The sequence below is a fragment of the Scyliorhinus torazame genome, chromosome 18 (assembly GCF_047496885.1).
Source record: "Scyliorhinus torazame isolate Kashiwa2021f chromosome 18, sScyTor2.1, whole genome shotgun sequence".
Classification (NCBI taxonomy): domain Eukaryota; kingdom Metazoa; phylum Chordata; class Chondrichthyes; order Carcharhiniformes; family Scyliorhinidae; genus Scyliorhinus; species Scyliorhinus torazame.
In genome coordinates this window covers 141,468,469-141,492,840 of record NC_092724.1, presented here as the reverse complement: position 1 = coordinate 141,492,840, position 24,372 = coordinate 141,468,469, and the positions used below count along the sequence as shown (strand labels likewise).

General features: G+C 47.1%; 1 protein-coding gene across 6 annotated transcripts in view; it reads right to left on the bottom strand.

Moving 5' to 3' along the window:
- Positions 1 to 24,372, bottom strand: part of LOC140395569 (archaemetzincin-2) — a 213,487-nt gene that overhangs the window by 152,472 nt on the left and 36,643 nt on the right. For 5 of the 6 annotated variants that reach the window (XM_072483511.1, XM_072483513.1, XM_072483512.1 and 2 more), the window contains exon 6: positions 11,118 to 11,294. The exons of the other annotated variant lie outside the window; for it this stretch is intronic. In XM_072483511.1, coding sequence (XP_072339612.1) covers positions 11,118 to 11,294 — 177 coding nt within the window. The remainder of the gene's footprint in view (positions 1 to 11,117; positions 11,295 to 24,372) is intronic. 6 annotated transcript variants of the gene reach the window in all.

Here is a 24,372-nt window from a genome sequence, read left to right as displayed (position 1 = left end):
CGCATTCTGGGGAAGGTGGGACCTGTACAAGCAGGACGGGTTTCATCTGAACCAGAGGGGCACCAATATCCTGGGAGGGAGGTTTGCTAGTACTCTTCGGGAGGGTTTAAACTAATTTGGCAGGGGAATGGGAACCGGATTTGTAGTCCAGCAACTAAGGTAGCCAATATTCAGGACGCCAAAGCATGTAATGAGGCAGTGGGGAAGGGAACACTGACAAAGGAGAGTATTTGCAGGCACGGAGATGGGTTGAAGTGTGTATACTTCAACGCAAGAAGCATCAGGAATAAGGTGGGTGAACTTAAGGCATGGATCGGTACTTGGGACTACGATGTGGTGGCCATCACGGAAACTTGGATAGAAGAGGGGCAGAAATGGTTGTTGGAGGTCCCTGGTTATAGATGTTTCAATAAGATTAGGGAGGGTGGTAAAAGAGGTGGGGGGGTGGCATTATTAATTAGAGATAGTATAACAGCTGCAGAAAGGCAGTTCGAGGAGTATCACCCTATTGAGGTAGTATGGGTTGAAGTCAGAAATAGGAAAGGAGCAGTCACCTTGTTAGGAGTTTTCTATAGGCCCCCCAATAGTAACAGAGATGTGGAGGAACAGATTGGGAAACAGATTTTGGAAAGGTGCAGAAGTCATAGGGTAGTAGTCATGGGCGACTTTAACTTCCCAAATATTGAGTGGAAACTCTTTAGATCAAATAGTTTGGATGGGGTGGTGTTTGTGCAGTGTGTCCAGGAAGCTTTTCTAACACAGTATGTAGATTGTCCGACCAGAGGAGGGGCAATATTGGATTTAGTACTGGGTAATGAACCAGGGCAAGTGATAGATTTGTTAGTGGGGGAGCATTTTGGAGATAGTGACCACAATTCTGTGACTTTCACTTTAGTAATGGAGAGGGATAGGTACGTGCAACAGGGCAAGGTTTACAATTGGGGGAAGGGTAAATACGATGTTGTCAGACAAGAATTGAAGTGCATAAGTTGGGAACATAGGCTGGCAGGGAAGGACACAAGTGAAATGTGGAACTTGTTCAAGGAACAGGTGCTACGTGTCCTTGATATGTATGTCCCTGTCAGGCAGGGAAGAGATGGTCGAGTGAGGGAACCATGGTTGACAAGAGAGGTTGAATGTCTTGTTAAAAGGAAAAAGGTGACTTATGTAAGGCTGAGGAAACAAGGTTCAGACAGGGCATTGGAGGGATACAAGATAGCCAGGAGGGAACTGAAGAAAGGGATTAGGAGAGCTAAGAGAGGGCATGAACAATCTTTGGCGGGTAGGATCAAGGAAAACCCCAAGGCCTTTTACACATATGTGAGAAATATGAGAATGACTAGAGCGAGGGTAGGTCCGATCAAGGACAGTAGCGGGAGATTGTGTATTGAGTCTGAAGAGATAGGAGAGGTCTTGAATGAGTATTTTTCTTCTGTATTTACAAATGAGAGGGGCGATATTGTTGGAGAGGACAGTGTGAAACAGATTGGTAAGCTCGAGGAAATACTTGTCAGGAAGGAAGATGTGTTGGGCATTTTGAAAAACTTGAGGATAGACAAGTCCCCCGGGCCTGACGGGATATATCCAAGGATTCTATGGGAAGCAAGAGATGAAATTGCAGAGCCGTTGGCAATGATCTTTTCGTCCTCACTGTCAACAGGGGTGGTACCAGGGGATTGGAGAGTGGCGAATGTCGTGCCCCTGTTCAAAAAAGGAACTAGGGATAACCCTGGGAATTACAGGCCAGTTAGTCTTACTTCGGTGGTAGGCAAACTAATGGAAAGGGTACTGAAGGATAGGATTTCTGAGCATCTGGAAAGACACTGCTTGATTAGGGATAGTCAGCACGGATTTGTGAGGGGTAGGTCTTGCCTTACAAATCTTATTGAATTCTTTGAGGAGGTGACCAAGCATGTGGATGAAGGTAAAGCAGTGGATGTAGTGTACATGGATTTTAGTAAGGCATTTGATAAAGTTCCCCATGGTAGGCTTATGCAGAAAGTAAGGAGGCATGGGATAGTGGGAAATTTGGCCAGTTGGATAACGAACTGGCTAACCGATAGAAGTCAGAGAGTGGTGGTGGATGGCAAATATTCAGCCTGGATCCCAGTTACCAGTGGCGTACCGCAGGGATCAGTTCTGGGTCCTCTGCTGTTTGTGATTTTCATTAATGACTTGGATGAGGGAGTTGAAGGGTGGGTCAGTAAATTTGCAGACGATACGAAGATTGGTGGAGTTGTGGATAGTAAGGAGGGCTGTTGTCGGCTGCAAAGAGACATAGATAGGATGCAGAGCTGGGCTGAGAAGTGGCAGATGGAGTTTAACCCTGAAAAGTGTGAGGTTGTCCATTTTGGAAGGACAAATATAAATGCGGAATATAGGGTTAACGGTAGAGTTCTTGGCAATGTGGAGGAGCAGAGAGATCTTGGGGTCTATGTTCATACATCTTTGAAAGTTGCCACTCAAGTGGATAGAGCTGTGAAGAAGGCCTATGGTGTGCTCGCGTTCATTAACAGAGGGATTGAATTTAAGAGCCGTGAGGTGATGATGCAGCTGTACAAAACTTTGGTAAGGCCACATTTGGAGTACTGTGTACAGTTCTGGTCGCCTCATTTTAGGAAGGATGTGGAAGCTCTGGAAAAGGTGCAAAGAAGATTTACCAGGATGTTGCCTGGAATGGAGAGTAGGTCTTACGAGGAAAGGTTGAGGGTGCTAGGCCTTTTCTCATTAGAGCGGAGAAGGATGAGGGGCGACTTGATAGAGGTTTATAAGATGATCAGGGGAATAGATAGAGTAGACAGTCAGAGACTTTTTCCCCGGGTGGAACACACCATTACAAGGGGACATAAATTTAAGGTGAAAGGTGGAAGATATAGGAGGGATATCAGAGGTAGGTTCTTTACCCAGAGAGTAGTGGGGGCATGGAATGCACTGCCTGTGGAAGTAGTTGAGTCGGAAACATTAGGTACCTTCAAGCAGCTATTGGATAGGTACATGGATGACGGTAAAATGATATAGTGTAGATTTATTTGTTCTTAAGGGCAGCACGGTAGCATTGTGGATAGCGCAATTGCTTCACAGCTCCATGGTCCCAGGTTCGATTCCGGCTTGGGTCATTGTCTGTGCGGAGTCTGCACGTCCTCCCCGTGTCTGCGTGGGTTTCCTCCGGGTGCTCCGGTTTCCTCCCACAGTCCAAAGATGTGCGGGTTAGGTGAATTGGCCAATGATAAATTGCCCTTAATGTCCAAATTGCCCTTGGTGTTGGGTGGAGGTGTTGGGTTTGGGTGTGGTGCTCTTTCCAAGAGCCGGTGCAGACTCGGGGGGCCGAGTGGCCTCCTTCTGCACTGTAAATTCAATGATAATCTATGATTAATCTAGGACAAAGGTTCGGCACAACATCGTGGGCCGAAGGGCCTGTTCTGTGCTGTATTTTCCATGTTCTATGTTCTAATTAATTTGACTGACTTGGACGAAGAGAACAAAGGTATGGTTACTCAATTTGCTAATGACTCAAAGAAAGGTAGGCAAGTAAGTTGTGAAGAGGACTTATGGAGGCTTAAAAAAAAGATATAAACAGGTTAAGTGAGTAGGCACAGATCTGGCAAATGGAGTACAATGTGGGAAAATGTGAAATTTTACATTTTGGCAGGAAGAAAAAAAAGCGTTGCGCAGGTCAAAGAGACACAGCCTGAGTGAGTGCGACACAGACAGAGTGAGAATTTGTAATTTGGTGCAGTGAGGTAACCAGGAAAGTTTCGGGAGCCGTTCGGAGGAGGAGCAGTCTCTGTGTGAGTATAAAAACCTAACGTAGGGTAAACCTAAGGGTAACTTCCCTTTTTCCACTGTTTTTTTTTCAAAAGTGACGTCAGAGGGAAGCTGTGATCTGATTGGTTGATAGCAAATCTGCCCCAAATTTAAAATAAACCACAGCTAAACTCGTAAACTTAAATTAAACAAATTAATTAATTAGAGATGGCTGGTCAGGTGATGTGCTTGAGCTGCTTGATGTGGGAGCTGGCAGGTTCCATTGCGAGCTGCAGCGACCACATCTGCAGTAAGCGTTGGCTGCTCGAAGAGCTCCGGCTCAGAGTTGATGAGCTGGAATCTGAGCTTCAAACACGGAGGCACATCCGGGAGGGGGAGACTTACCTGGACACTGTGTTTCAGGAGGCAGTCACACCTGTCACAGTAAGTAGTTTAAATCCTGCCAGTGGCCAGGGACAGCAGGGTGTGACTGCAAGTCAGGCAGGTAAAGGGAACCAGCAGTCAGGAACTCAGGAGCCTCAGCCCTTGACCCTGTCCAACAGGTATGAGGCACTTCCTCCCTGTGTGGATGGCGAACAGGGCTGCAGGAAGGAAGAGTCAGCTGACCAAGGCACCATGGTTCAGCAGGCCATTCAAGGGGAGGGAGTAAATAGGCAAGTTGTAGTTGTAGGGGATTCTATTATCAGGGGGATAGATAGTTTGTGAGCAAGATAAAGAGTCCCGCATGGTATGTTGCCTGCCCAGTGCTAGGGTGCGGGACATCTCTGACCGGCTTGAAAGGATACTGGAGAGGGAGGGGGAGGATCCAGTTGTTGTGGTCCATGTCGGTACCAACAACATAGGCAAGTCTAGGAAAGAGGACCTGTTTAGAGATTATAAAGAGCTAGGATTCAAATCAAAAAACAGGTCCTCAAGGGTCATAATCTCCAGATTACTGCCCGAGCCACGTGCAAATTGGCATAGGGAGGCAAGAATAAGGGAAGTTAACACGTGGCTGAAAGAGTGGTGTGGGAAAGAGGGGTTCCTTTTCATGGGACACTGGCATCAGTTTTGGGACAGCGGGAACCTATACCGTTCGGATGGTCTCCACCTGAACCGAGCTGGGACCAGTATTCTGGCGAAAAGGGTGGTCAATAGGACTTTAAACTAGAGATTGGGGGGGACGGGAAAGTCAGGGAACCAAGAGGTGAAGTAATCAGTGGGAAGCGTAGCTGCTTAGGAATACAAAAAAGCACGAAAAGACAGAACTCAGGAGAGGTTACGATAGTCCCCATCTCACAAAATATGACACAGTGTATGGAAAGGTTCAGTAAACCAATAGTCCACCACACTAAGAAAACAAAAAGGGACAGTCAATAGAGAATTAAAGGTGCTATATTTAAATGCGCGCAGTGTACGGAACAAGGTAGATGAGTCTGTGGCCCAGGTTGTGACTGGCAGGTATGACGTGGTAGGCATCACAGAGACGTGGTTGCAGGGGGTTCAGGACTGGCATTTAAACATCCAGGGATTCACAACCTATCGAAAAGACAGAGAGGTGGGCAGAGGGGGTGGGGTTGCCTTGTTAATTAGGAATGAAATTAAATCAATAGCACTAAACGACATAGGGTCAGATGATGTGGAGTCTGTGTGGGTAGAGTTGAGGAACCACAAAGGCAAAAAAAACATAATGGGAGTTATGGACAGGCCTCCTAACAGTGGTCAGGACCAGGGGCACAAAATGCACCACGAAATAGAAAGTGCATGTCAGAAAGGCAAGGTCACAGTGATCATGGGGGACTTCAATATGCAGGTGGACTGGGTAAATATTGCTGCCAGTGGACCCAAGGAAAGGGAATTCATTGAATGTTTACAGGAGGGCTTTTTGGACCAGCTTGTGATGGAGCCCACGAGGGAACAGGCCATTCTGGACTTAGTGTTATGTAATGAGCCAGACTTGATTAAAGATCTTAAAGTAAGGGAGCACTTAGGAGGCAGTGATCATAATATGGTAGAATTCAATCTGCAATTTGAAAGAAAGAACGTAGAATCAGATATAAAGGTGTTACAGTTAAATAAAGGTAACTACAGGGGCATGAGGGAGGAACTGACGAAAATCGACTGGGAGCAGAGCCTAGTGGGAAAGACAGTAGAACAGCAATGGCAGGAGTTTCTGGGAGTAATTGAGGACACAGTACAGAGGTTCATCCCAAAGAAAAGAAAGGTTATCAGAGGGGGGATTAGGCAGCCATGGCTGACAAAGGAAGTTAGGGAATGCATCAAAGCAAAAGAGAAAGCCTATAATGTGGCAAAGAGTAGTGGGAAGTCAGAAGATTGGGAAGGCTACAAAAACAAACAGAGGATAACAAAGAGAGAAATAAGGAAAGAGAGGATCAAATATGAAGGTAGGCAAGCCAGTAACATTAGGAATGATAGTAAAAGTTTCTTTAAATACATTAAAAACAAATGGGAGGCAAAAGTAGACATTGGGCCGCTCCAAAATGACGCTGGTAATCTAGTGATGGGAGACAAGGAAATAGCTGAGGAACTAAATAAGTACTTTGCGTCAGTCTTCACAGTAGAAGACATGAGTTATATCCCAACAATTCAGGAGAGTCAGGGGGCAGAGTTGAATATGGTAGCCATCACAAAGGAGAAAGTGCTAGAGAAACTAAGAGGTCTAAAAATTGATAAATCTCCGGGCCCAGATGGGCTACATCCTAGAGTTCTAAAGGAGATAGCTGAAGAAATAGTGGAGGCGTTAGTTATGATCTTTCAAAAGTCACTGGAGTCAGGGAAAGTCCAAGAGGATTGGAAAATCGCCGTTGTAACCCCCCTGTTCAAGAAGGGAACAAGAAAAAAGATGGAAAATTATAGGCCAATTAGCCGAACCTCGGTTGTTGGCAAGATTCTAGAATCCATCGTTAAGGATGAGATTTCTAAATTCTTGGAAGTGCACGGTCGGATTAGGACAAGTCAGCATGGATTTAGTAAGGGGAGGTCGTGCCTGACAAACCTGTTAGAATTCTTTGAAGAGATAACAAATAGGTTAGACCAAGGAGAGCCAATGGATGTTATCTATCTTGACTTCCAAAAGGCCTTTGATAAGGTGCCACACGGGAGACTAAAATAAGGGCCCATGGTAGTCGAGGCAAGGTACTAACATGGATTGACTGTCAGGCAGAAGGCAGAGAATTGGGATAAAAGGTTCTTTTTCGGAATGGCAACCGATGACGAGTGGTGTCCCGCAGGGTTCAGTGTTGGGGCCACAGCTGTTCTCTTTATATATTAACGATCTAGATGACGGGACTGGGGGCATTCTGGCTTAGTTTGCCGATGATACAAAGATAGGTGGAGGGGCAGGTAGTATTGAGGAGGTGGGGAGGCTGCAGAAAGATTTAGACAGTTTAGGAGAGTGTCCAAGAAATGGCTGATGAAATTCAACGTGGGCAAGTGCGAGGTGTTGCACTTTGGAAAAAAGAATAGAGGCATGGACTATTTTCTAAACGGTGACAAAATTCATAATGCTGAAGTGCAAAGGGACTTGGGAGTCCTAGTCCAGGATTCTCTAAAGGTAAACTTGCAGGTTGAGGCCGTAATTAAGAAAGCAAATGCAATGTTGTCATTTATCTCAAGAGGCTTGGAATATAAAAGCAGGGATGTACTTCTGAAGCTTTATAAAGCATTAGTTAGGCCCCATTTAGAATACTGTGAGCAATTTTGGGCCCCACACCTCAGGAAGGACATACTGGCACTGGAGCGGGTCCAGCGGAGATTCACACGGATGATCCCAGGAATGGTAGGCCTAACATACGATGAACGTCTGAGGATCCTGGGATTATATTCATTGGAGTTTAGGAGGTTGAGGGGAGATCTAATAGAAACTTACAAGATAATGAATGGCTTAGATAGGGTGGATGTAGGGAAGTTGTTTCCATTAGCAGGGGAGACTAGGACCCGGGGGCACAGCCTTAGAATAAAAGGGAGTCACTTTAGAACAGATATGAGGAGAAATTTCTTCAGCCAGAGTGGTGGGTCTGTGGAATTAATTGCCACAGAGGGCGGTGGAGGCCGGGACGTTGAGTGTCTTTAAGACAGAAGTTGATAAATTCTTGATTTCTCGAGGAATTAAGGGCTATGGAGAGAGAGCGGTTAAATGGAGTTGAAATCAGTCATGATTGAATGGAGTGGACTTGATGGGCCGAATGGCCTTACTTCCGCTCCCATGTCTTATGGTCTTATATTATCTAAATTGTGAGAGCTTGGAGAACTTTGAGATACAGAGGGATCTGGGTGTCCTAGTGCATACATTGCAAAATGTTAGTATGCAGATACAGCAGTAATTAGGAAATAGAACATTATTGTTTATTACGAGGGGAATTAAATACAAAAGTAGAGAGGTTATGCTTAATCTGGAGTACTGTGTACAACAATATTGGTTTCCTTATTTAAGGAAGGATGTAAATATGTTGGAAACATTTCAGAGAAGGTTTACTAGACATGTGATAGACAAGTTGTCTTGTGAGGAAAGGTTGGACAGGCTAGGTTTGTATCCGCTGGAGTTTTAGAAAAGTAAGAGCTGACTTGATTGCAATAGATAAGATCCTGAGGAGCTTTGACATAGTGGATGTGGAAAGAATATTTCCTCTTGTGAGAGAATCTAGATGTCGGGGTTAGTGTTTAAAAATAAAACCGTCACCCAGTTAAGGCAGAGAATAGGAGAATTTTGTTCTCTGAGATGGTCATGAGTTTTTGGAACTTTTTTCCTCAAAAGGTGGCGGAAGCAGAGTCTTTGACCACTTTTAAGGCAGAGATAGTTAGATACTTGATAAGCAAGCGAGTGAAAGGTTATCCAGGTGTAGGCGGAAATGTGGAGTTGAAGTTCTTATTGAATGGTGTAGCAGGTTCGAGGGGCCAAGTGGCCTACTCCTGCTCCTAATTTGTATGTTCAGAAAGTTTATTCCACATGTTAAAAATGATGGGCCTTTTTCCAACTGCATATCAAATGTAAAATATTGTATTATTTAGGGCTCTTTTTGAGTAGTTAGCATTTACTAGTTTTCCAAGTTGACATATCTCAATATAAACTAGGTTCATTTTATTTCACCATTTCTCACTAAACAAAACTAAGGTTCTCAGAAACATACCTTCCTGATCTCTTGGAAGCACTGCAGTAAATTAGCTGACAAAACAAAACTGTTTCACTTCCTCAGTGGCCTCACAAGACTTGATATAAAAATGATCTATTCATTTGACATTTTTATTGTGAAATCCAAGGTTCTTTTTCAACAGGAAGTTAAAAAGTATTTAAGAAGGTTGATTTTGGCGGATGTTTCCCGCCAGTGGGTGGATGATGGGAGGGGAAGAAAACAAAAGAATAGAACGCAGTCATCTGTTTTGTCATCCTTTGCCCAAAGGGCTGGTAATTCAAGGACTATCTCATTCTACATTGCTTACCTTACACATATGATATTCTATTAACAATCTGCTGACAGGCAATCAACTAATATTTATTATAAGCCCACTGACCCCCACAGCTACCTCGACCATACTTACTTACACCCTACCCCCTGTAAGGACCATATTCATTGGGAAGACAAAAACACAGATCGAGTAACTGCTTTGCAAAACAGTTGTGTGCAATCCCCAAGCAAGACCCTGGGGTCTTTTTGCCTTTTTGTGGCCTGCCACTTTAGTTCTACAACCTACTCTCACAATGACATCTCCGTCATTGGCCTGATGCATTGTTCCAGTGAAGCTCAGCGCAAGCTCAAGGGACAGCATCTCATCTTTTGATGAGACACTTTACAGCCTTCTGGACTCAGCAGTGAGTTTAACAATATCAGATTGCAAACTCTGTCCCCTCATTTTGGTTCCTTTTCTTTGCATGTTTTGGTTTTCCCTCTTATTTTTGCTTTCCGCACCCCTGCACTAGGCACATCTTTTGTTTCTCTTCCTACCCCTTCAACATTCCCTTCGGCCCCTTCTGTCAAACTGTCCTGTCTTCCACCCTATCACCCTATCCTTTCGTCCCTATCCCACTTGCTCAAAGCCTATTTCTAACCTTTTCCAGATTAGGTGAAAGGTCATGGACCTGAAACGTTAACTGTTTTTCTACAGATGCTTCCTGGCCTGCCGAGCTTCTCCAGTGTTTTCTGTTTATATAGCTGTACTATTTGCCTTTGTTTTGGACCAGTTGATTTTAAAAGCTGATCTATTAAAATTAGTCTTCATTGTAAGCACTAAAATTACTAAACTTGCTGGTAGAATACAATATCTGAGGAGACGTCATTCATGTTCAGACAAATGTTAATAGTGAATTCTACTGCAAAACGATGCATCTTGATTAATTTTTGACAGTTTCAGTTCAAAAGAACTTACGTGCCTTAAACTTCTACTCTCAGGATTTCTAAACTGTGATTGCAGACGCCAGCAGGATCGCGAGATAAAAATTTCATGCAGTGAATATTAAGGCAATGACAGCTGTGAAGCTTGGACACATTTCTACGAGTGGGGTAAAGGGGGGAGGTGAAGGAGTGGGAGCTGGGGCACACTCAATTCCTCCCCTCTCCCACTCAACAACTCTCATACCTCCCCCTCCCACAAATCTCATTCTGGAATCACACGCTGCCTGAGGCATTAGAATGGGGTCACACCAGGAGAATGTTTGGGAAGCACTGCTCTACCCATTAGGAAATATTCTGAAGAAAACCACTGCAAAGTACTTTATTTTTTAAAAAATTATAAATTTAGAGCACCCAATTATTTTTTTTCCAATTAAGGGCAATTTAGCGTGGCCAATCCACCTAACCTGCACATCTTTGGGTTGTGGGGGTGAAACCCACGCAGACACGGGGAGAATGTGCAAACTCCACATAGACAGTGACCCGGGACCGGAATCGAACCAGGGTCCTCAGCGCCATGGGCAGCAGTGCTAACCACAGTGCCACCACGCCAGTCATGGTAGTACAGTGGTTGACACGGTTGCTTCACAGAGCCAGGGTCCCAGGTTTGATTTCTGCTTGGGTCACAGTTTGTGCAGAGTCTGCACGTTCTCCCCGCATCTGCGTGGGTTTCCTCTGGGTGTTCCGGTTTCCTCCCACAAGTCCCGAAACAAGTGCTTGTTAGGTAAATTGGAAATTCTGAATTTTCCCTCAGTGTACACGAACAGGTGCTGGAATGTGGCGACAAGGGGATTTTCATTGCAGTGTTAATGTAAACCTACTTGTGACAATAATAAAGATTATTAAAGTACTAATCAATCATACTAATAATGTAATTTTCACACTAAAACAATAGATTTTTCATTTTTATTTCAACCTTTCATAACACTTCATCGAGAAAAATGAAAAAGTTAATAACTGTTACTCTACCTTGTATCTCTCCTTAATGTCAAAGTTAATGGCACACTGCATCTTTCTTAGGCAAATAGGGCAAAGATCAATTGGTCGTCGGTCAGACTCCTCTAAATGGTTGGAACCTTGCATTACACATTGTAACCACTGGCAGTGATGCATGCCGAAAACATGTCCAATTTCATGAGTTAAAGTCTGAAAGTACAGCAAATTTTATTTTGCTGAAAGTGACACAACAACCCGAAATTGTTTTTAAAGAATCAAATTTTTAAAAAATCAATAGAGCAATGCTATATTCAGCTTCCCATTCTTAAATATGAAAACAATAACTATTTTCAGACCTTTTTAAACCTATATCTCTCCACTTTAGCAGTCCCAATCCAGCATACATTTTTATTCTCTAAAAATTTAATGCAGAATATATTTCTGGTGCAATGGTATCACTCAGAGATTGCATTTGTTTAAATCTCATCTGCTTCTGAACTCATGGTTGTAAGGGTTTATTTGTCTATTTTTGGTGGCATTAGTCGCGAGGTAAATTTGACCAGGATATCAGAACTTCCATGTTCTTTGAAACCTGCCACAGAATCGATTAAATCCATCTAAAAAGAGGCCTCAATTTATTGTTATCCCTGTCCAAATATGTGCAGGTTAGATGGATTGGCCATGTTAAATTACCCCTAAGTGTCCAAAGGTTAGATGGGGTGACAGGGATAGGGTGGGCATTGGATCGGTGTAGTGTGGTCTTTCAAATGATGGGAGCAGACTCGATGGGCCAAATGGTCTCCTTCTGCACTGTAGGGATTATATGATAAACATTCATAAAGAAATGAGAACAGCATGGTCAAGATAACTAGAAACAGCGAATAAACTTCCCTCAATACAAACGTTTACAGGCATTTTCATGTAATTAACTCAAAATTCTAAAACTAGGAGGACGACTTTCTTCAGCCAGACGTGAATCTGTCAAATCAATTGCCGCAGCACTGTCCATGTGGAGTTTGCACATTCTCCCCATGTTTGCGTGGGTTTCGCCCCCACAACCCAAAGATGTGCAGCGTAGGTGGATTGGCCACGCAAATTGCCCCTTAATTGGAAAAAATTAATTGGGCACTCTAATTTTATTTTTTAAAACTCTATTGCCGCAGAAGAGTGTGGAGGCCAAGTCACTGAGTGACTTTAAGACAGAGATAGATAAGTTCGTTTTTTAAAAATAAATTTAGAGTACCCAATTTTTTCCAATTAAGGGATCGAACGTGGGACCTCGGCGGCATGAGGCAGCAGTGCTAACCACTGTGCGCCGTGCTGCCCGATAGATAGGTTCTTGATTAATAAGGGGATCAGGGGTACCGGCCTATTTTGGAAGAGAAGGCACCGCCGGAAGGGATCAAGGCAAAGTGGGAGGAAGAGTTGGGAGAGGGTATGGAGGATGGGTTCTGGTGTGAGGTGCACTGGAGAGTGAACGCTGAAAGTGGTATATAGAGCACACCTCAAGGGTGAGTATGAGCCGGCTCTTTGAGGGGGTAGAAGATATGTGTGAAAACAGGTGCCGGCATTTCCACTGCTGCCGCCACGGGGGATTCAGGATAGAGTAGTCTCCAGCACCTGGGTGGGAGAGGGGAAGGTATCGGATATTTACTTGAGCTTTTGGAGGTGGAGGAGCTTAAGGGAAAGTGGGAGGACGAGCTAGGAGAAGAGATAGAGGCGGGTGTATAGGCGGATGCCCTAAGCAGGGTTAATACCTCATCGTGCGCCAGGCTTAGCCTGGTACAATTTAAGGTAGTCCACCGGGCACACATGACAATGGCTAGGATGAGCAAGTCTTTCGGGGTAGAGGATAGGTGTGCGAGGGAAGCCCAGCAAATCATGTCCACATGTTTTGGGCATGCCCGAAGCTTAGAGGGTTTTGGCAGGGTTTTGCTAAGGCAATGTCCACGGTGCTAAAAACACAGGTGGTGCCGAGTCCGGAGGTAGCAATCTTTGGAGTGTCGGAAGATCCGGGAGTTCAGGGGGCGAAAGAGGCCGACGTCCTGGCCTTTGCCAGGAGACGGATCTTATTAATGTGGAGGGACTCGAAGCTCCCGAGTGTAGAGACCTGGGTTAGTGACATGGCTGGGTTTCTCAGTCATGAGAAAATAAAGTTTGCCTTAAGAGGGTCAATGTTAGGGTTCACCCGGAGATGCAGCCATTCGTCGGCAGGGGGGCTGGGAAATTTTTATTTTACCATGTTAATGTCATTGTTTTTGTTACTGTTACAAAAATTTTCAAATACCTTAATAAAATACTATTTTTAAAAAAAGATGTGTGTGCTCCCCGTGTGGGGAGGGGCCCCGTGAGTCACAGTCATATGCTTTGGTCCTGTCCAAAGCTGGAGGATTACTGGAAGGAGGTTTTAAGGGTAATCTCTAAAGTGGTGCACGTAAGACAGCACGGTGGCGCAGTGGTTAGCACTGGGACTACAGCGCTGAGGACCTGGGTTTGAATCTCGGCCCTGGGTCACTGTTCGTGTGGAGTTTGCACATTCTCCCCATGTCTGCGTGGGTTTCACCCCCACAACCCAAAGATGTGCAGGTTAGGTGTACTGGACATGCTAAATTGCCCCTTAATTTGAAAAAAAACAATTGGGTACTATAAATCTTTTAAAAATAAAGTGGTGCACGTAAAATTGGACCCGGGCCCTCGGGAGGCCATATTCGGGGTGTCGGACCAGCCGGGGTTGGAAATGGGTGCAGAGGCAGATGTTGTAGCCTTCGCCTCGTTGATCGCCCAAAGGCGGATCCTGTTAGGATGGAGAGCAACCTCTCCACCCTGTGCCCTGGCATGGCGGGGGATGGGTGATCCGGATTCCTTTTTGTTATTTTTTATGTTAACATGCGGGCAGTTGTTTGGGGGTTGGTGGGAGGATGGGATCGTTGTTGTTGCTGATATGGGAATTGACATTGTATTCATTACTGCTTATTGTTTGTGGGTGTAAATTTGGGAGAAAATGTGAAAGAGAAGAATAAAAATATTTATTAATAAAAATAAGGGGGTCAGGGGTTACAGGGAGTAGATAGGAGAATAGGGATGAGAAACATATCAACCATGATCGAATGGCAGAGCAGACTTGATGGTCCGAATGTCTTAATTCTGCTCTTATATATTGGTCTTATCCCTCCCATGGGTGAGAATTCAACCAGTAAACTGTTAAACCATACAGACCATCTCAGCCACAATCCTGTTAGAAACTTAACAATTTGTTTCAGCATTTCTAACAAAAATGAGTAAATTTCCAAAGTTCCTGATCCTGGTTACTGAAAAATGCATATCACTTTTTGAAAAGTTATCGGTCTCGATGAAGTTTGTAACAAGGGGTTGGACACAGGTCCATGAAGGTGATGCCCTCAGCACAGAATCCGTAGGCCAAGGACTCAGCTTCCTCTACTTCTTTGGACAGCAGTGCTTCAGAAGACGCACGCACACGTGACAGCCTCTTCTGGAAATCTCCACCCAAGAGGAACAGGTGGTCAGCTATTGCCTGGGGCTGTTTTTTTTTAAAAATATATTTTATTGAAATTTTTTTTCCTCAGCAACATTTTTCCCGCTTACAAAACAAGCGAAACGATAACAATAAAACAGAAATTTTTTAACATTTTAACAATAATAATAATAATATACAAGTAACAAAACCTCGTACTCTATTGACCTATACTCAACTAAGCCTCCTCCCCCCCTCCCCCTTGGGTTGCTGCTGCTGGTCATCTGTCTTCCCTCTAACGTTCCCCTAGGTAGTCGAGAAATGGCTGCCACCGCCTGGTGAACCCTTGAGCCGATCCTCTCAGGGCAAACTTTATCTGCTCCAGTTTAATAAACCCCGCCATATCGTTTACCCAGGCCTCCAGTCCGGGGGGTTTCGCCTCCTTCCACATGAGTAGGATCCTGCGCCGGGCTACGAGGGACGCAAAGGCCACGACATCGGCCTCTTTCGCCTCCTGCACTCCCGGCTCTTCCGCAACTCCAAATAGAGCTAACCCCCAGCCTGGTTTGACCCGGGCCTTCACCATCTGCGAAATCACTCCCGTCACTCCCTTCCAATACCCTTCCAGTGCCGGGCACGCCCAAAACATATGTGCGTGGTTTGCCGGGCTCCCGCCACACCTCCCACATTTGTCCTCCACTCCAAAGAACCTGCTCAATCTTGCTCCCGTTATGTGTGCTCTATGTAGCACCTTAAAGTGAATCAGGCTAAGCCTGGCGCATGAGGAAGAGGAATTTACCCTGCTTCGGGCATCAGCCCACATACCCTCCTCTATCTCCTCCCCTAATTCTTCTTCCCACTTTATTTTTAGTTCGCCCACCGACTCCTCCCCCTCTTCCCTCATCTCTCTATAAATCTCTGACACCTTGTCTCTCCGACCCACACCCCTGAAAGCACCCTGATCTGTATCCCCTGTGTCGGGAGCCGCGGAAATTCCCTCACCTGTTGTCTAGTAAACGCCCGCACCTGCATATATCTCAAGAAATTCCCCCGGGGTAACTTATACTTTTCCTCCAGTGCTCCCAAGCTCGCAAAAGTCCCACCTATGAATAAATCTCCCACCTTCCTAATTCCCAACTGGTACCAGCTCTGAAATCCTCCATCCATTCTTCCTGGGGCGAACCTATGGTTGTTCCTGATAGGGGACCCCACCAGGGCTCCCCACACCCCTCTCTGTCGCCTCCACTGTCCCCATATGTTCAGTGTTGCCGCCACCACCGGGTTCGTGGTAAACTTTTTCGGTGAGAACGGTAGCGGCGTCGTCACCAGCGCCTCTAGACTCGTCCCTTTACAGGACCTTCTCTCCAGCCTTTTCCACGCCGCTCCCTCACCCTCCATCATCCATCTACGTATCATTGCCACATTGGCAGCCCAATAATAATCTCCCAAGTTCGGTAGTGCCAGTCCTCCCCTGTCCCTACTGCGCTGAAGGAACCCCCTCCTTACTCTCGGAACTTTCCCTGCCCACACAAAGCTCGTAATGCTCCTATCTATTTTATTAAAAAAGGTCCTGGTGATTAAAATAGGGAGACATTGAAATACAAATAAGAACCTCGGGAGGACCATCATCTTAATTGCTTGCTCCCTGCCCGCCAGCGATAAAGGCTGCATGTCCCACCTCTTAAAAGTCCTCCTCCATTTGTTCTACCAGCCGTGTCAGATTAAGTCTGTGCAAGGTTCCCCAGCTCCTAGCGATCTGAATCCCCAAGTATCGGAAGTTTCTTTCCACTTTCCTTAGCGGTAAGCCTTCTATCTCTCTACTCTGGTCCCCTGGATGTATCACATATAATTCACTCTTCCCCATGTTTAACCTATACCCCGGAAATTCCCCGAACCTCCTCAAGATTCGCATAACCTCTATCATCCCCCCCCGCTGGGTCCGACACAATAGCAATAGGTCATCCGCGTATAACGAGACTCGGTGTTCTTCTCCCCCTCTAGTCACCCCTCTCCATTTCCTGGAGTCTCTCAGCGCCATGGCCAGAGGTTCAATTGCCAGCGCAAACAACAATGGAGACAGCGGGCATCCCTGTCTTGTTCCCCTATATAATCGGAAATACTCCGATCTATGTCGACCTGTAACTACGCTTGCCGTTGGTGCCCCATAAAGTAGTCTAACCCAGCGAATAAATCCGCTCCCAAACCCAAACCTCCTTAACACTTCCCATAAATACTCCCGCTCCACCCTATCAAATGCCTTCTCTGCGTCCATTGCCGCCACTATCTCTGCCTCCCCCTCCACTGAGGGCATCATTATCACCCCTAATAGCCGTCGCACGTTAACATTCAATTGTCTCCCTTTTACGAACCCTGTCTGGTCTTCGTGCACCACCCCTGGGACACAGTCCTCTATCCTGTATGCCAGCACCTTTGCTAGCAGTTTGGCGTCCACGTTCAATAGTGAAATAGGTCTATAGGACCCACACTGCATCGGATCTTTGTCCCTCTTCAAAATTAGCGATATCGTCGCCTCCGACATTGTCGGGGGTAGTGTCCCCCCTTCCCTGGCCTCATTGAACGTCCTCGCCAACAACGGGGCCAACAAGTCCACATATTTTCTGTAGAATTCCACCGGGAACCCGTCCGGCCCCGGGGCCTTCCCTGCTTGCATGCTTCCCAGTCCCTTAATAACCTCGTCCACCTCAATCGGCGCCCCCAGGCCTGCCACCGCCTGCTCCTCCACTTTCGGGAACCTCAACTGGTCCAGGAACTGCCGCATCCCCTCCTCTCCCTCTGGGGGCTGAGACCTATACAGTTCTTCATAAAAGGTCTTAAACACCTCATTTATCTTTCCTGCCCTTCGCACAGTATCTCCCCTTTCATCCCTAATTCCTCCTATCTCCCTCGCTGCTGCCCTCTTTCGCAGTTGGTGCGCCAACAGGCCACTAGCCTTTTCCCCATATTCATACCTCCTCCCCTGTGCCTTCCTCCACAGTACCTCCGCCTTTCTGGTGGTCAGAAGGTCAAACTCGGTCTGGAGTCGTCTCCTCTCCCTGTACAGCTCCTCCTCCAGGGTCTCTGCAAATTCCCTGTCCACCCTTAAAATCTCCCCCAGTAATCAATCCCTTTCCTTGGCCTCTGTTTTCCTTTTGTGGGCCCCAATAGAAATCAGCTCTCCTCTGACCACCGCTTTTAGTGCTTCCCAGACCACTCCCACAGGGACCTCGCCGTCGTCATTGACCTCCAGGTATCTCTCGATGCACCCCCTCACTCTTGCACACACTCCCTCATCCGCCATCAGACCCACATCTAATCGCCAGAGTGTTCTCTGCTCCCTGTCCTCTCCTACTTCCAGGTCCACCCAATGTGGGGCATGATCCGAAACCGCTATGGCTGAGAATTCAGCTTCTTCCACCCTAGAGATCAACGACCTTCCTAAAACAAAAAAATCTATCCGGGAGTACACTTTATGGACGTGGGAGAAGAAGGAATGCTCCCTAGCCCTGGGTCTAAGAAATCACCATGGATCCACTCCCCCCATTTGGTCCATAAACCCCTTAAGTACCTTGGCCGCTGCCGGCCTTCTTCCAGTCCTTGAGCTGGATCTATCTAGCCCCGGGTCCAGCACCGTATTGAAGTCCCCTCCTAAAATCAAATTTCCTGCCTCCAGGTCCGGAATACGCCCCAGCATCCGTCTCATGAACCCCGCATCGTCCCAATTTGGGGCATACACATTAACCAACACGACCTCCATTCCCTCCAGCCTACCACTCACCGTTACATATCTACCTCCACTATCTGCTACGATGTTCTTTGCTTCAAATGCTACCCGTTTCCCCACCAAAATGGCCACCCCTCTGTTCTTTGCATCCAGTCCTGAGTGGAACACCTGTCCCACCCATCCTTTCCTTAGCCTAACTTGGTCCGCCACCTTTAGGTGCGTCTCTTGGAGCATAACCACATCTGCCCTTAGTCCTTTCAAATGCGCGAGCGCTCGGGCCCTTTTTATCGGTCCATTCAGGCCTCTCACGTTCCATGTGATCAGCCTCACTGGGGGGCTACCTGCCCCCCTCCCGTGTCGACTAGCCATTACCTTCTCTAGGCCAGTCCCATATCCCGCCTCCGCGCTCCCGCTCGCTCCCCCAGCGTCGCATTCCGCCCCCGACCACCCTCTCTTTAGCCATTTCCTTTTGGATTTCCGCAGCAGCAACCCAGTTGTCCCCTTCTGCCCCCCCCCCCCCCCCCCCCGCTAGATCCCTATCTAGCTTGATTGCTCCCCCCCTATCACTTCCGTAAGTCAGCTGACTTCAACTGACCCCGGCTACTCCTGCTCGCTCCTCGACCCCCCCGGTGTGAGGGAACTCCCATCCGCCTTGCGCCCGTTTTCCCGCCTTATTCTTTCTGGCGCGGAAACATCCCTTTACCTGACCCGCCTCTTATGGTGCAGCTCCCTTTCCCCTCCCCCTCTCCTTCCCCATTCTCCGACTATGTCCCGCCTCTCCATCCTCACCGGCGCCCACATTTCCCCAGTATCCCCCCCCCTTCCCTGTTTACTTCTCGATTAACTTTCACCATCCCATTAACAAAAACAATAATAACAACAATAACAGTTCCCTGCAGCATCAGTCCCTCAGTTCCGGTCCAGTTTCTCTTCATTGATGAAGGACCATGCTTCCTCCGCCGTCTCGAAATAATAGTGTCTCTCCTGATGCGTGACCCATAGTCTTGCCGGCTGCAGCATCCCAAACTTCGCCTTCCTTTTGTGCAAAACCTCTTTGGCTCGGTTGAAGCTCGCCCTCCTTCTCGCCACCTCCGCACTCCAATCCTGGTAGATCCTTACCACCGCATTCTCCCATCTGCTACTCCGCACCTTTTTAGCCCATCTCAGGACCTCTTCTCTGTCCTTAAGGCGGTAGAATCGCACAATTATCGCCCTCGGTGGTTCTCCCGCTTTTGGTCTTCTCGCCGGGATCCGATTTGCCCACTCCACGTCCATGGGGCCCGCAGGGGCCTCAGCACCCATCAGTGAGCTCAGCATCTTACTTGCGTACGCTCCACAGTCCACTCCTTCCACACCCTCCGGGAGACCTAGTATCCTAAGGTTCTTCCTTCGCGCACCATTTTCAAGGGCCTCAATCCTGTCAGCACACTTTTTATGAAGTGCCTCGTGCGCCTGAGTCTTGACCGCCAGGCCCAGGACCTCGTCCTCAATACCTGACACCTTCTGCTCCACCACACGAAGTTCCATCTCCTGGGTCTTTAAGGTCTCCTTAAGCCCCTCAATTGCCTGTAACAACGGGGTCATTACCTCCTTCTTCAGCAGGTCCACGCACCGTCTCACCACCTCGTCCTGCTCAGGCCCCCATGTCACCTGTGGTTTCTCCGCCGCCATTTTGTTCCACTCCCTCTGACCTTCTGGTTGCAGATTCTTCGGGCTGCAGCCGCCGCCGCCGGTTTTTCCCTCCGTCGTTCGGGGGGGACTCCCTTCCCTCGCGCCTCGCACCGGGTTTTTCGGCCGTCAAAGTCCCCGTTGGGGCTCTTAAAAGAGCCCGAAGTTCCGTCGGAGCTGGAGCCGCCGAAACGTGCGGCTAGCTCATCCCTGCCGCAACCGGAAGTCCATTGCCTGGGGCTGTTAAGTTCACCACAGTCCTGTGTAGAATCTTGCAATCTTCAGTCCACTGCATTGGCCAGGTCACTGATGCTTTGCTTGTGTGGGTTTCCAACTACATCAACTTTGAGATGGATGAAGGCTTTGCTTCTCTCCCAGGATTTCCACAGGTCCAAGGGGTCATTGACTGGCCCTAGGTGTCAGAATTGTCAGGCGTATTTGTAAATTAGAAGGGCTTTCACTCCCTGAATGCACAGCTTATATAGGACCAATTCCAAGAGGATAATGCAGGTGTGCGCAAAATATTCAGGGAGCTGCCAGTACTCATTCATCTTTGAACAGTCTCAGGTTACACAGCTCTCTCCACCAGACAGCCTCAGAAGCTGCCACATGGGGACAAGTAATACCCACTCCAGACCTGGCCCTTCACTCAGTGAAGAAACTCATCACAGAGGCACAGGAGAGGTACAACAGGAGCCATATTACCACAAAGCAACAATAGGTCAGGTCACTGGCTTGCTCAAAATTAGGTTTTGCTACTTTGATCGAGCTACAAGGCTAATTGGTGCTCCCACAGCCACCTCTCAGTCTGGGGCCCCCCAATGGCCAGGGCCCTCTGCTGCAGCACTGTGTTTCACTGAAAGTCTGCCTCTGCCTGCAGAGAAGACTGGCTTTGGCACCAGCGGAATGTGAAGAGTGGCCAGAATCCGCAGAGGAGGAGGAGCATCATGATATGCTGTTGGTGTCTCCAGCCGCAGAACTGACTTTCAGAGAAGCCTGTGACAGACTCATCCAGCTGTGCTTCACTTTAAAAGTATGCTTGCAGCATACTTCAATGAGTAGTTCATTTAAATTAATTCTTTCATTCAAATAAAGAGCATCAATGGTACAGGAACAATGTAATAAGCACTCAAATTATTCCCTTTGTGTAACAGAGTTATTTCCCTCATATGCTTTCTACCACTTCTATGTGGTTTTACGCCTATGGTTTCAGCAGAGCTAGCAGAAATCTGCTCGTTCTCCTGCTGACATGAAACACCCATGACAGACTCCTCTGGCATTTGGAACGTGTACGGTCTCGCCAAAGACTACTCCACCTGCATCTGTGCAGGGGCAGAGTTGGACGTCGGGACAGGCCACAGCTTGTGTGACTCTAAGAGGGATGGAGAGCAAGGACTGGAAAAGGGCACAATTTGAAAAGAACTTCAACTGCCAATTGCCTTTTCTTCATATTTTCTCTCAAGCTCCACCTGCATTTCCTTGCTGACCAAAAGAAGGCGATCACCTGGTTGCATGTGATTGTCGCATTCAGTCACAGCTTTGATAGATGCCATTTAAATTGACAGGCACTGTTGCTTCACAGCACCAGAGACCCTGGTTCGATTCCCGGCTTGGGTCACTGTCTGGGCGGAGTCTGCACGTTCTCCGTGTCTGCGTGGGTTTCCTCCGGGTGCTCCGGTTTCCTCCCACACATCCCGAAAGACGTGCTTGTTAGGTGAATTGGACATTCTGAATTCTCCATCTGTAAACCCGAACAGGCGCCGGAGTGTGGCGACTAGGGGATTTTTACAGTAACTTTGTTGCAGTGTTGATGTAAGCCTACTTGTGACACTAATGAAGATTATTATTATATGGTGTGCAGGCTACTGGGTAACCTGCTGCATTAGATTTCCCATGAGGTTGCCCACTCTTTCAATGTAGGTGGGCACCAATGAAAATTCCTGGGACATCATGGCGATCATGCTGGAGATGGATTGATTCCAGAGATGAGGGTTGTCGTAAGAAGAGAGATTGAACAGTTTAGGCCTGTACTCTTTAGAGTATGAGGGGAGATCAAATTGAGGTATACATCATGATAAAAGATATGAATAAAAGGGCTGCATGATAACGCAGTGGTTAGCACTGCTGTCTCACGGCGCCAAGCATCCGGGTTCGGCCCTGGGTCACTGTCCGTGTGGGTTTTGCACATTCTCCCCGTGTCTCACAACCCAAAGAGGTGTGCAGGGTAGATGGATTGGCAATGCTAAATTTCCCCTTAATTGGAAAAAAAAATAATTGGGTACTCTAAATTTATTTTAAAAAAGATATGGATAAAGTAGACGTGGAGCGGATGCTTCCTCTTGTGGGGCATTCTAGAACAAGAGGTAGCAAATTTAAAAAGGAGTTGAGGAGAAACTACATCTCTCAAAGGGTTGTGAACCTGTGGAATTCGCAATCTCCGACTGCGGTGGATGCAGGGACAGTGAATAAATTTCAGGAATTAGACCGATTTTTAATTGGTAATGGATTGAAGGGTATGGAGAACGGGCAGGATGGTGAAGTTATGGCCAGGATGAGATCAGCCATGATCGAATGGTGGAACAGACTGATGGCCAAAAGGCATAATTTTGCACATATATCTTATGAACTTATAGACTCCTCCATTTTCCATGCAAAGTTGTGCACAACCTCTGGAAATTCTGACAGATGCATACATATTGCTTGTTTGTGTTCCACAAGTATGGTGTGACCCCAGAGGCTCTCAATCTGTGTCCAGCTGATCAGAGCTTAATGTTCTGCACCCTCTGACGTTGACTCTCCATTTCTGTCCCTGTATCCAGCACCTGCTTCATGTGATGTGCTCCTAACCCTCTATCACCCTATCTGTTTGAGAAGCTAGGCCCAATGGGGTATGTGTATCTGTATTGGTGGAGGGTGCACAGGAGGCACGTGACTGGATGAGTACTTGGCAAGCCATAACATTCAAGGCTATGGGCCAAGTGCTGGCAAGTGGGACTAGGTGGGCAGGTCAGGACCTTTCATGCGTCGGTGCAGTCTCCATGGGCCGAAGGGCCTCTTCTGCACGGTAGTATTCTGTGATTCTGTGACAGTGCCTCCTCAAAGAATCATCTCCTCTGCCAGCATCGACAACACACCTGTAGCAGATGAAAGCCATGAGTTGGTGTTTAACCTAGGTGAAACAGGTTCCAAGTTAGCATATTGCAGATCATGACATTTAATGTTGTTGCCAACTGATTTAACATGACTGCGTTAAGTGCCAAGTGGCAGCTATATCTAATGTTGTCACCAAGTCCCTGGGCCCTCACACTGGGAGCGACCTGTATAGCTGCCACCCTGCTGATCTCCAGTTTCCTCCTACTTCAATCTGGGTGACAATGGCGACAGGCTCACTCTCAGTTCTCTCCATCTCCCTGGAATTGTGAGCTCTCTTTGCTGCATCGAAAAAAGGTTAAGAGTGTGAGCAGTTAACTGCTAAGGATCGAGGGTAAACATTTGAGGAGGGCCACTGTGGAATGAAGCAAGAGGGCACAATGTTGCAAGCGGGTTGAGACAGAGATTTGGGAAGGAGGTTGACAACAAAGAATATTGATTAAAAGAGTGTTGCGCAGAGGAATGCTAGGGAGGTAAGAGTGCTGGCTGCCAATGAAGAGTTCCAGGACACTCACGTTGCCAAGCCTCATGAGGTCATGAAATCTTTTCCAGCACTGGATCTAGAACCTTGGGGCCACACGTTGGATACTAACAGCCTCAGAAAAAAACTGTCTACCTACTAAGACTAAGTGGCCTCCTCCTGCCATTCTCAAAGAAGAGAGACAAACCTTTCCACATCTTCTATCCATCCTGCAGATTTTTGCTCCCTTATACTGGATTGTTTCCTGCAAGGAAATGGTGGAAAATGGGGAGATGGTGGGGTAGTGGTAATGTCACTTGACTAGCAATCTAGAGGCCCAGACTAATGCTCTGGGGACACAAAATCCCACCACAGCAGCCTTCCACAGGTCTGGCTGGGAGCCCTTTAAATCGCCTGGGAGACAGAGAAAGTTGAGAGAGAACCTCCTGGTGGGAGAACCTGCTCGCAGCCTTTCAAATCTAAACATGAGAGGTTATAGCAAATTCTATGTCAGAGAAAGCTGGGAGAAAGTGGTAGAATTTAAATTCAATTAATAAAATCTGAAATTAAAAACTAGTCTCAGTAATCGTGACCATGAAATCACATTATCGTAGGAACCCATCTGATTCACGAGTGCTCTTCAGGGTAGAAAAACTGCAATCCTTACCCGGTCTGGCCTACACATGATGTGCAGGTTAGGTGGATTAGCCATGCTAAATTGTCCTTTAGTGTCCTAAGATGTGCAGGTTAGGTGGGTTGGCCATGACCAATGCACGGTGTTACAGGAGTAGGGTGGGGGAGCGGGCTTAGCCAGAGT